The 16,706-nt window shown below is 37.3% G+C and overlaps 1 protein-coding gene across 1 annotated transcript in view; it reads right to left on the reverse strand.

Moving 5' to 3' along the window:
• The window catches only part of LOC134695177 (dual specificity calcium/calmodulin-dependent 3',5'-cyclic nucleotide phosphodiesterase 1A-like), a 323,999-nt gene extending 307,575 nt beyond the window's left edge, over positions 1–16,424 (reverse strand). The window contains exon 1 of the mRNA XM_063556388.1: positions 16,358–16,424. Coding sequence (XP_063412458.1) covers positions 16,358–16,409 — 52 coding nt within the window. The 5' untranslated portion in view covers positions 16,410–16,424. The remainder of the gene's footprint in view (positions 1–16,357) is intronic.
• Positions 16,425–16,706: the final 282 nt, after the last annotated feature.

Below are 16,706 nucleotides of genomic sequence, written 5' to 3' on the forward strand. Positions count from 1 at the left end.
TGCATGATCTTATCTTTTTTTACAAAAATGTATTGTTTAATCATCAATTTTTTATTCTCTCCTGTCTGTTATGATTTAACAAATATGGCAGCTTATTTAATGCTGTGTTTTGACTCCAAAATTAACCGATTGTCACCTTATAGTAAGCAATCAACAAAAAAGCATGGATATTGAGCACCTGTTTAACATGTACAATCAGATAATATACAGGGGCGTAGCTACCCGGAGGCACGACAGCATGTGCATCCACGTCGTTTTCACAAAAAAAAAAAAAAATGAAGAGAGGGAGAGAGAAATGAGTTGTCAATCGGAATCGGACAGCGACGCGTGATGCATGTATTATCTTAGACTATTATGATTATGATATTTGTTTAACGTCGGAGACTGTTGGTGTCCCGGAAATTAGCTTGACAACCTATAGTTACAAGTGTTGATGAAGCTGTTCGAGTCATGCAGAAAAAGATCGTGGCTCCATATACACTTACAGGCAGTTGCGTGTACATTGATTCGGCATAAAAAAAAGAAATGGCAAAATCAAAATTTATAAATTGAATATTAAAGGAAACAACTATGTTGTCACCTTTTTAATTAATTAAATATCATTAAATAACGACATTTGATTTCAAAATGAAAAAAAATGACAAGATCAGGAGGTAACTTGTATCTTTTACAAGATTTGAATTTATTTTCAGTCTAAGACATGTAGTTTTGGAGAATATTTCACATTGTACAGTTCATCAGTTTGGAATGAGATGTACCAATCGGCATTAGAATTATTAGATCCCTTCGATATCGTTGAAAATATGCCGAGGCGAAGTGGTCGACTGACTACCGGAGCCAATCACCCTGCAACAACGCCAAAACAGTATTGGAAATTCTTATTATTTTTTGCGTTTTTATACCATATGATAAGGGAACTGGAAAGTGGAGTCGCTTCAAGTATTATCTTCTTTGTGCTGTATCTGCTTCATTATAATGTAGGAAATATCACAAATCGCAATATTGTCTGAGACATACGAAACTGACATGTCATGTAATTTTGACGAATTCAATTGGGAAGGTCGCTCGATGCCGGACATGTACGCTGGTTGCGAGTGCTACCATACCATGATGGAGATCTTTCAGTCACAGCACTACATATGTAATTGAAAACAAATGTACAATCAACAATGAAAAACGACAGTTACATAGCATTACTGCATATTCATCGGGATTTCAGTGTGGATATTGACAAAGAAATAGAGAAGTTTTTTTCTTCCAAGACCCAAAGAGCAGATTTTGGACAATTTTGAGTAATTTCTTATCAAAAATATGAGTTGTTTATATGTTACTCTATTCAGAAGATTTATTAATAGTTTTACATTCATAAATTTTTATCTACATATACATGTAGCTCCTCTTTTAGCCGTCCTTTGACCAAAAACCGAAAAAAAACATTTTTCTGCAAAAAAGGTCACTTTGCATACAGAAAATATATGTTGGTGAATTGCTTCCTGGAGGCTAGCAATTAAAATAAAGTAAACCTCTTCTTAAAGTGGACAAATTAAAGAATTTTCTTCAGAAATAAGTATATGTACATAAGTTTAATAAAGAAAACTATCCATTTTGTTATAAAAACCATATGCATCATATATTTTTAATTTGATGTTTCATATGACTTTAAGAGTTCCTGTCACAGTCCAATCAATCTAAATAATTCATTATTTTCAAAATGGCAAAAAAACATAGTGACCAAATTTATCTATTTTAAGTTTTTTCAAGAATGTGCCGCAGTACACAGATGCCCCACTCGCACTATCATTTTTTGTTCAGTGGACTGTGAAATTGGGGTTAAAACTCTTATTTGGCATTAAAATTAGAAAGATCATATCATAAGGAACATGTGTACCAAGTTTCAAGTTGATTGGACTTCAACTTCATTAAAAATAGCTACCTTGACCAAAAACTTTAACCTGAAGCTGGACGAACAGATGGACGAACAGACAGACAGACTAGAAAACATAATGCCCCTCTACTATTGTAGGTGGGGCATAAAAATATAGACCATTTGATTTTCATTATCTACATTGAAATTAACTGTGATGCATTTTTTTAAATGTTCAGTATATTACCAATTAACTAAGCAAAGATACCAGTTTTAATTAAGTTAACCACTGGAGTGAACATTTTAATATCTGTTTGTAAGGATTATATTTTATAAGCCATCAAACACTGATAAAGCAGCATAAATATTTTTTATAAATTTTTTAACCATTCTTTCAATCTAAATCCAGGAAGTGCAATCACGTCAGAGCATAATAAAATAAAAATCCTTTTAGAAAATAAGCAATTGACGGAAGATTTTTCTATCCTACTGAAGAAAAGAAATAGTCTTTCAAAAAATGCCATTTGAAACTTCTGATTATTCAAACTCTTGCTGTTCTGCATGTAAATCCTTAAAATTTTATTTTATAAAACAAATTTGCTTATAGGAGCTCTGCAGTATGTATTCAATCAAATGACATTGTTATTTCTAACACCTTTACAGTTTTTAAATCTACTTTGCCAAAATAATTTGAATGCTTAAGCTTCATAATTTCAAGTAATTTACAACAGTTTCTTTTAAGAAAAACTAGCAACTTCAGATTCTTTTCAGTGATAGTTCTAAACAAGGCAGCAATGTTGGCCTAAGCCCTTAAAATGTGCGAATCATTGGTAGAGAAAAGACTTAATTTGCCCTATATACAATATTCACTGTTTTTTCAATGTATAAGAAATGAAACCAAGTGACCACAAATTGCATGGACTGAGAAAGGGAAATGACGGGTACACAACATATCATACTTATATCAACTGGCACTTTCCATTTCAGTGAAATGTGTTCCAAAAGCTATTAGTATATAAAATAAATGATGAGTTAGTAGAGTGGGTGTTGAAATATGCACAGAGGTCAGTAGTGTACTAGTGTCAAGCTATCCAGCAATTCTCATCCTGCAATTCTGTTTATAAAAATCTATCCTGCAATTCGTCATCCTGCAATTGCGTTTGGTAAACTACTTGAGCGACAATTTTTTTTCCTTTAAAATCATGGTTTTTGACTTTTTTGTTCACTGCAAGATTTATATAGAAAATCAATAAAGTTTTATATCCCCTTAACACAATTTTGAATTAAGTTTGCAAATTTCTAACTCATATTTACAGTTTTGTAATTAGCATTTACCATAATATCATGATGACAATTCAATTATCTGTTAAGTTCAGGATGTGATGAACGCATGTTTAATCCACATTTGTGGTTTTCGAAACTTAAAATAACGACCAAGAATAGAATTTTGATGTTAAAAAAATTTGTCATGATATACTAAACTAGTACCAACAACACAACTTCTTTTTAAACAGGGTCACCTCACTTGTTCAAACCCATTGCCCCGGTAGTTCTTTATGGCTAGGGATTATACACTCTGCTCTAATAAATAGCTATTGGGTAGTACTACAACGAGGGGGCAAATAATTTCTGGGGTAAGCATTCATAAAGGACGAAAATTGCGTCCGAAATACGGAAATAAGCCTTAATTCGATAAAATACGCATTGGGGGCGCCCACTTTCCGACCCATTGTCTCGGTAGTTCTTTATGGCTAGGCATTATAGCAGCTACTCTTATGAATAGCTATTGGACAGTACTACAACGTGAGGGTAAAGAATTTCTGGGGTAAGCATTCTTAAAGGCCGAATTTTTCGTCCGTAACACGGAAAAAAAAGTCAAATTTGATAAGATATGCACTGGGGTCACCTCACTTGTTCAAACCCATTGCCCCGGTAGTTCTTTATGGCTAGGGATTATACACTCTGCTCTAATAAATAGCTATTGGGTAGTACTACAACGAGGGGGCAAATAATTTCTGGGGTAAGCATTCATAAAGGACGAAAATTGCGTCCGAAATACGGAAATAAGCCTTAATTCGATAAAATACGCATTGGGGGCGCCCACTTTCCGACCCATTGTCTCGGTAGTTCTTTATGGCTAGGCATTATAGCAGCTACTCTTATGAATAGCTATTGGACAGTACTACAACGTGAGGGTAAAGAATTTCTGGGGTAAGCATTCTTAAAGGCCGAATTTTTCGTCCGTAACACGGAAAAAAAAGTCAAATTTGATAAGATATGCACTGGGGTCACCTCACTTGTTCAAACCCATTGCCCCGGTAGTTCTTTATGGCTAGGGATTATACACTCTGCTCTAATAAATAGCTATTGGGTAGTACTACAACGAGGGGGCAAATAATTTCTGGGGTAAGCATTCATAAAGGACGAAAATTGCGTCCGAAATACGGAAATAAGCCTTAATTCGATAAAATACGCATTGGGGGCGCCCACTTTCCGACCCATTGTCTCGGTAGTTCTTTATGGCTAGGCATTATAGCAGCTACTCTTATGAATAGCTATTGGACAGTACTACAACGTGAGGGTAAAGAATTTCTGGGGTAAGCATTCTTAAAGGCCGAATTTTTCGTCCGTAACACGGAAAAAAAAGTCAAATTTGATAAGATATGCACTGGGGTCACCTCACTTGTTCAAACCCATTGCCCCGGTAGTTCTTTATGGCTAGGGATTATACACTCTGCTCTAATAAATAGCTATTGGGTAGTACTACAACGAGGGGGCAAATAATTTCTGGGGTAAGCATTCATAAAGGACGAAAATTGCGTCCGAAATACGGAAATAAGCCTTAATTCGATAAAATACGCATTGGGGGCGCCCACTTTCCGACCCATTGTCTCGGTAGTTCTTTATGGCTAGGCATTATAGCAGCTACTCTTATGAATAGCTATTGGACAGTACTACAACGTGAGGGTAAAGAATTTCTGGGGTAAGCATTCTTAAAGGCCGAATTTTTCGTCCGTAACACGGAAAAAAAAGTCAAATTTGATAAGATATGCACTGGGGTCACCTCACTTGTTCAAACCCATTGCCCCGGTAGTTCTTTATGGCTAGGGATTATACACTCTGCTCTAATAAATAGCTATTGGGTAGTACTACAACGAGGGGGCAAATAATTTCTGGGGTAAGCATTCATAAAGGACGAAAATTGCGTCCGAAATACGGAAATAAGCCTTAATTCGATAAAATACGCATTGGGGGCGCCCACTTTCCGACCCATTGTCTCGGTAGTTCTTTATGGCTAGGCATTATAGCAGCTACTCTTATGAATAGCTATTGGACAGTACTACAACGTGAGGGTAAAGAATTTCTGGGGTAAGCATTCTTAAAGGCCGAATTTTTCGTCCGTAACACGGAAAAAAAAGTCAAATTTGATAAGATATGCACTGGGGTCACCTCACTTGTTCAAACCCATTGCCCCGGTAGTTCTTTATGGCTAGGGATTATACACTCTGCTCTAATAAATAGCTATTGGGTAGTACTACAACGAGGGGGCAAATAATTTCTGGGGTAAGCATTCATAAAGGACGAAAATTGCGTCCGAAATACGGAAATAAGCCTTAATTCGATAAAATACGCATTGGGGGCGCCCACTTTCCGACCCATTGTCTCGGTAGTTCTTTATGGCTAGGCATTATAGCAGCTACTCTTATGAATAGCTATTGGACAGTACTACAACGTGAGGGTAAAGAATTTCTGGGGTAAGCATTCTTAAAGGCCGAATTTTTCGTCCGTAACACGGAAAAAAAAGTCAAATTTGATAAGATATGCACTGGGGTCACCTCACTTGTTCAAACCCATTGCCCCGGTAGTTCTTTATGGCTAGGGATTATACACTCTGCTCTAATAAATAGCTATTGGGTAGTACTACAACGAGGGGGCAAATAATTTCTGGGGTAAGCATTCATAAAGGACGAAAATTGCGTCCGAAATACGGAAATAAGCCTTAATTCGATAAAATACGCATTGGGGGCGCCCACTTTCCGACCCATTGTCTCGGTAGTTCTTTATGGCTAGGCATTATAGCAGCTACTCTTATGAATAGCTATTGGACAGTACTACAACGTGAGGGTAAAGAATTTCTGGGGTAAGCATTCTTAAAGGCCGAATTTTTCGTCCGTAACACGGAAAAAAAAGTCAAATTTGATAAGATATGCACTGGGGTCACCTCACTTGTTCAAACCCATTGCCCCGGTAGTTCTTTATGGCTAGGGATTATACACTCTGCTCTAATAAATAGCTATTGGGTAGTACTACAACGAGGGGGCAAATAATTTCTGGGGTAAGCATTCATAAAGGACGAAAATTGCGTCCGAAATACGGAAATAAGCCTTAATTCGATAAAATACGCATTGGGGGCGCCCACTTTCCGACCCATTGTCTCTGTAGTTCTTTATGGCTAGGCATTATAGCAGCTACTCTTATGAATAGCTATTGGACAGTACTACAACGTGAGGGTAAAGAATTTCTGGGGTAAGCATTCTTAAAGGCCGAATTTTTCGTCCGTAACACGGAAAAAAAAGTCAAATTTGATAAGATATGCACTGGGGTCACCTCACTTGTTCAAACCCATTGCCCCGGTAGTTCTTTATGGCTAGGGATTATACACTCTGCTCTAATAAATAGCTATTGGGTAGTACTACAACGAGGGGGCAAATAATTTCTGGGGTAAGCATTCATAAAGGACGAAAATTGCGTCCGAAATACGGAAATAAGCCTTAATTCGATAAAATACGCATTGGGGGCGCCCACTTTCCGACCCATTGTCTCGGTAGTTCTTTATGGCTAGGCATTATAGCAGCTACTCTTATGAATAGCTATTGGACAGTACTACAACGTGAGGGTAAAGAATTTCTGGGGTAAGCATTCTTAAAGGCCGAATTTTTCGTCCGTAACACGGAAAAAAAAGTCAAATTTGATAAGATATGCACTGGGGTCACCTCACTTGTTCAAACCCATTGCCCCGGTAGTTCTTTATGGCTAGGGATTATACACTCTGCTCTAATAAATAGCTATTGGGTAGTACTACAACGAGGGGGCAAATAATTTCTGGGGTAAGCATTCATAAAGGACGAAAATTGCGTCCGAAATACGGAAATAAGCCTTAATTCGATAAAATACGCATTGGGGGCGCCCACTTTCCGACCCATTGTCTCGGTAGTTCTTTATGGCTAGGCATTATAGCAGCTACTCTTATGAATAGCTATTGGACAGTACTACAACGTGAGGGTAAAGAATTTCTGGGGTAAGCATTCTTAAAGGCCGAATTTTTCGTCCGTAACACGGAAAAAAAAGTCAAATTTGATAAGATATGCACTGGGGTCACCTCACTTGTTCAAACCCATTGCCCCGGTAGTTCTTTATGGCTAGGGATTATACACTCTGCTCTAATAAATAGCTATTGGGTAGTACTACAACGAGGGGGCAAATAATTTCTGGGGTAAGCATTCATAAAGGACGAAAATTGCGTCCGAAATACGGAAATAAGCCTTAATTCGATAAAATACGCATTGGGGGCGCCCACTTTCCGACCCATTGTCTCGGTAGTTCTTTATGGCTAGGCATTATAGCAGCTACTCTTATGAATAGCTATTGGACAGTACTACAACGTGAGGGTAAAGAATTTCTGGGGTAAGCATTCTTAAAGGCCGAATTTTTCGTCCGTAACACGGAAAAAAAAGTCAAATTTGATAAGATATGCACTGGGGTCACCTCACTTGTTCAAACCCATTGCCCCGGTAGTTCTTTATGGCTAGGGATTATACACTCTGCTCTAATAAATAGCTATTGGGTAGTACTACAACGAGGGGGCAAATAATTTCTGGGGTAAGCATTCATAAAGGACGAAAATTGCGTCCGAAATACGGAAATAAGCCTTAATTCGATAAAATACGCATTGGGGGCGCCCACTTTCCGACCCATTGTCTCGGTAGTTCTTTATGGCTAGGCATTATAGCAGCTACTCTTATGAATAGCTATTGGACAGTACTACAACGTGAGGGTAAAGAATTTCTGGGGTAAGCATTCTTAAAGGCCGAATTTTTCGTCCGTAACACGGAAAAAAAAGTCAAATTTGATAAGATATGCACTGGGGTCACCTCACTTGTTCAAACCCATTGCCCCGGTAGTTCTTTATGGCTAGGGATTATACACTCTGCTCTAATAAATAGCTATTGGGTAGTACTACAACGAGGGGGCAAATAATTTCTGGGGTAAGCATTCATAAAGGACGAAAATTGCGTCCGAAATACGGAAATAAGCCTTAATTCGATAAAATACGCATTGGGGGCGCCCACTTTCCGACCCATTGTCTCGGTAGTTCTTTATGGCTAGGCATTATAGCAGCTACTCTTATGAATAGCTATTGGACAGTACTACAACGTGAGGGTAAAGAATTTCTGGGGTAAGCATTCTTAAAGGCCGAATTTTTCGTCCGTAACACGGAAAAAAAAGTCAAATTTGATAAGATATGCACTGGGGTCACCTCACTTGTTCAAACCCATTGCCCCGGTAGTTCTTTATGGCTAGGGATTATACACTCTGCTCTAATAAATAGCTATTGGGTAGTACTACAACGAGGGGGCAAATAATTTCTGGGGTAAGCATTCATAAAGGACGAAAATTGCGTCCGAAATACGGAAATAAGCCTTAATTCGATAAAATACGCATTGGGGGCGCCCACTTTCCGACCCATTGTCTCGGTAGTTCTTTATGGCTAGGCATTATAGCAGCTACTCTTATGAATAGCTATTGGACAGTACTACAACGTGAGGGTAAAGAATTTCTGGGGTAAGCATTCTTAAAGGCCGAATTTTTCGTCCGTAACACGGAAAAAAAAGTCAAATTTGATAAGATATGCACTGGGGTCACCTCACTTGTTCAAACCCATTGCCCCGGTAGTTCTTTATGGCTAGGGATTATACACTCTGCTCTAATAAATAGCTATTGGGTAGTACTACAACGAGGGGGCAAATAATTTCTGGGGTAAGCATTCATAAAGGACGAAAATTGCGTCCGAAATACGGAAATAAGCCTTAATTCGATAAAATACGCATTGGGGGCGCCCACTTTCCGACCCATTGTCTCGGTAGTTCTTTATGGCTAGGCATTATAGCAGCTACTCTTATGAATAGCTATTGGACAGTACTACAACGTGAGGGTAAAGAATTTCTGGGGTAAGCATTCTTAAAGGCCGAATTTTTCGTCCGTAACACGGAAAAAAAAGTCAAATTTGATAAGATATGCACTGGGGTCACCTCACTTGTTCAAACCCATTGCCCCGGTAGTTCTTTATGGCTAGGGATTATACACTCTGCTCTAATAAATAGCTATTGGGTAGTACTACAACGAGGGGGCAAATAATTTCTGGGGTAAGCATTCATAAAGGACGAAAATTGCGTCCGAAATACGGAAATAAGCCTTAATTCGATAAAATACGCATTGGGGGCGCCCACTTTCCGACCCATTGTCTCGGTAGTTCTTTATGGCTAGGCATTATAGCAGCTACTCTTATGAATAGCTATTGGACAGTACTACAACGTGAGGGTAAAGAATTTCTGGGGTAAGCATTCTTAAAGGCCGAATTTTTCGTCCGTAACACGGAAAAAAAAGTCAAATTTGATAAGATATGCACTGGGGTCACCTCACTTGTTCAAACCCATTGCCCCGGTAGTTCTTTATGGCTAGGGATTATACACTCTGCTCTAATAAATAGCTATTGGGTAGTACTACAACGAGGGGGCAAATAATTTCTGGGGTAAGCATTCATAAAGGACGAAAATTGCGTCCGAAATACGGAAATAAGCCTTAATTCGATAAAATACGCATTGGGGGCGCCCACTTTCCGACCCATTGTCTCGGTAGTTCTTTATGGCTAGGCATTATAGCAGCTACTCTTATGAATAGCTATTGGACAGTACTACAACGTGAGGGTAAAGAATTTCTGGGGTAAGCATTCTTAAAGGCCGAATTTTTCGTCCGTAACACGGAAAAAAAAGTCAAATTTGATAAGATATGCACTGGGGTCACCTCACTTGTTCAAACCCATTGCCCCGGTAGTTCTTTATGGCTAGGGATTATACACTCTGCTCTAATAAATAGCTATTGGGTAGTACTACAACGAGGGGGCAAATAATTTCTGGGGTAAGCATTCATAAAGGACGAAAATTGCGTCCGAAATACGGAAATAAGCCTTAATTCGATAAAATACGCATTGGGGGCGCCCACTTTCCGACCCATTGTCTCGGTAGTTCTTTATGGCTAGGCATTATAGCAGCTACTCTTATGAATAGCTATTGGACAGTACTACAACGTGAGGGTAAAGAATTTCTGGGGTAAGCATTCTTAAAGGCCGAATTTTTCGTCCGTAACACGGAAAAAAAAGTCAAATTTGATAAGATATGCACTGGGGTCACCTCACTTGTTCAAACCCATTGCCCCGGTAGTTCTTTATGGCTAGGGATTATACACTCTGCTCTAATAAATAGCTATTGGGTAGTACTACAACGAGGGGGCAAATAATTTCTGGGGTAAGCATTCATAAAGGACGAAAATTGCGTCCGAAATACGGAAATAAGCCTTAATTCGATAAAATACGCATTGGGGGCGCCCACTTTCCGACCCATTGTCTCGGTAGTTCTTTATGGCTAGGCATTATAGCAGCTACTCTTATGAATAGCTATTGGACAGTACTACAACGTGAGGGTAAAGAATTTCTGGGGTAAGCATTCTTAAAGGCCGAATTTTTCGTCCGTAACACGGAAAAAAAAGTCAAATTTGATAAGATATGCACTGGGGTCACCTCACTTGTTCAAACCCATTGCCCCGGTAGTTCTTTATGGCTAGGGATTATACACTCTGCTCTAATAAATAGCTATTGGGTAGTACTACAACGAGGGGGCAAATAATTTCTGGGGTAAGCATTCATAAAGGACGAAAATTGCGTCCGAAATACGGAAATAAGCCTTAATTCGATAAAATACGCATTGGGGGCGCCCACTTTCCGACCCATTGTCTCGGTAATTCTTTACAACTAGAACGGGATAGTGCTAAATCGATCTTATATTTTTCTTTGCTTGCCATACATTGATTACAAAAAATAAACCCACCGTCTTATTGAATTTAAACGCAATTAACTTGCACGAAAAAATCGATTAGCACTTTTTCTGCTTTGTTTTACAAGACTTATTCTATAATACAGATACTATCAGGTATTCATCTAACACAGGCATATTATTATTGTTTAGGAACTATTTTACAGGATGCCGAGAGTATGGAGGACCATTTCACAATATGAGTGTCAAAATGTATATATAGTGAAAAGGTTATTTATTAACACTACATTTAGATATAATCGGATGCGAATATACGAATCTTTAAAATGTATTATGTGTTTCATGAAGATCTAGCACATTAAATGACATTAAGGTAGTCTAAGTGATACGGAACGCACGATCGGAATAATCTGTTTGCTGTCAACGAAACAATGAACAGTGCCAAATGTTGGTACTGTATGATATGTGGTTTTCTTTTTAAAATAAACACTTTCTCCTTTTAAATACGTCTCTTATTTTAGTGTCTTACATATTTGTTAAGTTTAAACTAATAGTAATGTTCAGATTTGTTTGTATCTATAATAAATTCTTTCTCCTTTAAATGCAGACGGATAAAAGGTCCGCTGAATTATGTCCTCGTGTAAATGACGCCCTTAGGTATAAATGTAGGGGATTTGTCATCAATTAATTTGAACGAAAATATAGTTCCCTTTTTTGTTCAATCTTAATTACAATTTTAATTTGGCTAAATACCAAAGATATTAACCAAATTGTCAGGCAATTTAATAATTTTTTTTACCTATTGCAACGATCATTTATCTTAATATATGTGTGTGTGTTGACTGGGGTTGGATGGTAAAATTAAATAGGATTTTCAGGGAAAATAGGATTATAAAAATGACCTGACCGTATGGGTTATGCAATGGTGACCTGAGATAACCTGCCCATGCACAGTAATAGAGTGATGACAGTTGCTGATCCAGAACTTTTTTTAAAAAAGAAGGGGGGTTACTGACTGTCTTGATAGACCCGCTACAGTCATGCTTAAGTGATTTCCGCTAAAACAATTTTCCCATGAAAGGGGATTTGGACTGGATCAGCCAATATTTGAACTGGGTAACCTGATCACGCACAGAAGTAATACAATGCTGACCTAAGATAATCTGAAAATATTTGTGAAAGCTTGTCTAGAGTAGTATGCCTATGTAAAGTATTACAGTCATGACAGTGGTGACCAGAGTTTACCTGAACATGTACAGTATTTTAATGGTGATCTGAGGTAACCTGGTAATATTTGTGTTTTATAAAACTGTTTTTGGACTAAAAGGTTACCTTTGAATAAAATGACGATGTACTGTAAATGCAAATTAGGCCTGTGGTAACCCTAATAGCAATGATATTGTAAAGGTGACATTAAGGAACCTAGTCTAATTTTGCATTACAAAAGTATATTGGGTAACACGATCAAATACTGTATTACAGTGACATTAGGTAACCTGACCATGCAAATAAAATTGAGAATGAAAATGGGGAATGTGTCAAAGAGACAACATTCCGACCAAATAAAAAAACAACAGCAGAAGGTCACCAACAGGTCTTCAATGTATGCTTCGCAATATTGACCTCAAATAATCTATATATATACAAGTGTATTGTAAAAGTGGCTTGGGGTAACATGACTATGTACATCTACAGTATTGAAATGGTGATCTGAGGTAACCTGACCATGTACACAAGAGGTAACCTGAAAATATGAGTGTTTTGTAAATCTGTCATGGGTCACATGACCACGTACAGTATTGTAGTGGTGACCTGATGTAAGTTGAACATGTACAGTAACAAACAGATGACCTAAGGTAACCTGGAATAATTTCTGTTTTGTTGAGCTGCCATAAATTAATATATGACCATGCACAGTGTTGTGGTGCTGACGTAGGGTGTGCTGACCTGATGTAGCCTGATCATGTACAGTAAAACATCAACCCCTCTCTTTTTTAACACGATACAGTAAAACAGTGTTGACCTTAGTTAACCTGAAAGTATTACTGTTTTTTAAGCTGACCTCAATTAACATAATCATATTCAGTCATAATGAGTCTTACTTCATACTTGAAAGAGGGACGAAAGATACCAAAGGGACAGTCAAACTCATAAATCTAAAACAAACTGACAACGCCATGGCTAAAAATGAAAAAGACAAACAGACATACAATAGTACACATGAAACAACATAGAAAACCAAAGAATAAACAACACGAACCCCACCAAAAACTAGGGGTGATATCAGGTGCTCCAGAAGGGTAAGCAGATCCTGCTCCACATGTGGCACCCGTCGTGTTGCTTATGTGATATCAAATCCGGTAAATAGTCTATTTCGGTAAGTCACATTCATGAAAGGGAAGGGGCTTGTAGTTACGACGTGAGGAACTTACGAAGAAAGAAAAGAAGTTAGCAGTATCCTTTTACTTTACATTCAGCTATATATATTGTGTTCTCTTACTAAATAATTCAAAATTTAGTGACTCTGTTGAACGCATCTATCCCGGCAAACTAGAGATAAAAATACAACAGATTCAGTTAAGTTTGTCTCATATCTTTAAATACATCTAGATGTTAACAATTAGGGTCGGTTGAAAACAAACCTTTATGATAAAAAAAGATGATTTCAGCTTCTCAATTGTAAGCTTTCCATTTGTATGTAGCAACATTCCAGCTGTATACGGAGTATATATATATGTCTCCTAATTAATACGATATTCCCGGGCTTGTTTTTTCCTATCATTATTTCTTTGAAAAAGGGTCGCTACTCACACGGTACCTATTAAACCAAGAGTTCCAAAAGTTGAAAATATCCTTTCATAAATTGTACGAACGCCCTCACAATTTGGTTGACCGTTATGGAATATCCGTTTCACATATGAGATTTTAGGCCTTTTAGAAAGCTTATCCCAGTAGTTCGTTATTCTCCAGATGTATTATTATACAATAACTATTCAGTAAAGCACAGCCTATAAATTGTAGCCATTAAGAACTACCAAGACAATTAGTTGGAAAGTGGCTGACCCTAGAGCGTATTCTATCGAATTTGGCTTTAATTTCGTGTTACGAACGAGATATTTGAGGCATTTAAAAAAGTTTACTCCAAAAATTCTTTACCCTCCCCATGTGGTTCAATATAATAACTATGCATTGAAGCAGAGTATATGATCCCTAGTCAACTAAGACAATTGGTTGGAAAGTGGGCGACCCTAGATCGCTTTTTATCGAATCTCGCTTTGATTCCTTATTTCGAACGATATTTTCGGCCTTTAAAAAAGCTTACCCCAGTAATAATTTACCCACACAATGTAGTACTATATAAAAGCTATCGATTTAATCAGAGCATATAATCCGTAGCCATTAAGAACTACCAAGACAATTGTCTTGAAAGGCTAGCGCGTATTTTATCGAATTTGGCTTTATTTCCGTGTTTCGAACGATATGTTGGGCCTTTAACAAAGCTTACCCCAGAAATATTTTACCTCCACGATGTAGTAAACTATAATAGCTATTTATTAAATCATAGCATATAATCCGTAGTCGTTAAGAACTACCAAGACAATTTGCAGAGAAGTTGGTATCCATAGCGCGTATGTTATCGAATTTAACTTTAATTCCGTGTTTCGAACGATATTTTTGGCCTTTCAAAAAAACTTATCCCCAAAATTATTTACCCTCTCGATGTAGCACTATATAATAGATATTCAGTGAAGCAGAGTCTGACAATTGGTTTGAAAATTGGTGACCCTAGAGCGTATTTTATCGAATTTGTTTTTTCTCCGTGTTTCGAACGAAATTGCCTTAAAGAAAGCTAACCCCAAAAATTAAATACTTTTACGATGTAGTACTACATAATATCTTTTCAATGAAGCATACTCTATAATCTCTAGCCACTAAGAACTTCCCAGACAATTGGTTTGAAAGTAGGTGACCCCAGAGCGTTTTTTTTTTATAGATTTTGACTTTAGTTCCATGTTTCGGCCGAAATTTTTTGCCTGTAAGAATGCTTACTTTAGAAGTTCTTTATCATCCAGATGTAGTAATATCCAATGGCTATTTGTATACGCATAGTCTATAATTCTTAGCCATACGGGTCGGAAAGTGGAAACCCTGTGCATTTTTTAGAATTTGGCTTTATTTTCGTGTTTCGAACGAAATTTTGGCCCTTTAAGAAACCTTACCCAAGACATTCTTTACTATACCGATGTGTTACTTTATATTATAAAAGCATTGAATAAGAGAATATAATTCCTAGCTGTAAAGAACTACATAGACAATTGGTTGGAAAGTTAGTGACCCCAGAGCGTATTTTATACAATTTGGCTTTAATTCAAAGTTTTGGACGAAATGTTCGGATTTTATAAGAATGATTACCCAATAAATTCTTCACCCTCCCGTTGTAATGTTATCCAGTACCTGCCTATTAGAGCAGAGTTTCTAATTCCTAGTCATAAAAAATATAAAGAACTACCAAAACAATGCCAGAGTAAGAAAGTGGTTACTCGTATTTTTTTAATTTGTTTTTTTTACGTGTTTCGCACGAAATTTTGGGTCTTTTAGAAAGTTTACACAAGAAGTTGTTAAACATGCATACATGTACATACGAATCATATCTAGGACTGTAAAAATATATAACTCTATATAAATCGTCATAATTTTTCTAATTGTAAATTCTAGTTATAAAACTGTGAAGATGAGTTACAAATTTGTAAACCAAAGTTAAGAATGCGAATTGGATATATAGAAAAAAATACTTTTATTTTTATATTTCTTTAATAACAAAACAAGTTACTGGTAAAAACCATTATTTTGAATAAAAATAAAATTGTCACTCAAGTAGTTTTTACGAACGCAATTGCAGGATGACGAATTGCAGGATAGCTTTATTGCAAAAGAATTGCAGGATGAGAATTGCTGGATAGCTTGACACTAGTCAGTAGTGTATCGAGAAATTTTCTTAAAGGGAGGGGCACACTGACTGCCTTGGGTGAGGGCCACTGATTCAATCACTTGTTTTGCTTCATGAAATGATCCAGTAATTTTTTAAAAAGAAGGGAGGTTCTAACGATATTTTCCATGCATTGATCGTTAAAAAAAAGGGGGGTCCAACCTCCAGGGATCCCATAAATCAACCACTGGGATTCATTGAAAAAAATCAACACTGGGCGTTTAAATCCTCTATATGGAGGGGCTCCATGTATCCTAAATTATTTGGTAAATAAATATACTTTTCACATAACCTCCTCCCACCGTAGTGTAGATTGCACTCCCCCTTTTTAAATCCTCGATCCCCATCTAATCCCATCCCGAAAAGACCAAGTGCAATCGAAAATCGGTCACAACGAACCGGTCAAATGGGAATCCAGACTTTTATCTCGGTCCTGTCGGATATCATACATATCAATGTTTATAGCATATAGTTTTAACTATCGTGTCAGGGTGCGCTTGAATTGCAATATACCCATACCCACCTCCGTTCTGTTCAGGATAGTCGCATATCAAGTAAACGACATTGTTTATATACACAAAATGTCTCATTCTTCTAAATATCTTTTTTCTGATCTTGTGCCTTCGAATAGCTCAAAATAATGCATTATGAATTTATGTTTGTTTACAACACGATGTGCTAGCACGTGCTTTCTGTTTCTGAAGTAAAGTGTGCATGTTACTATTGATACAAGGTAACACTTGCCAAG

This window comes from Mytilus trossulus, chromosome 13 (genome assembly GCF_036588685.1).
Source record: "Mytilus trossulus isolate FHL-02 chromosome 13, PNRI_Mtr1.1.1.hap1, whole genome shotgun sequence".
Lineage (NCBI taxonomy): Eukaryota > Metazoa > Mollusca > Bivalvia > Mytilida > Mytilidae > Mytilus > Mytilus trossulus.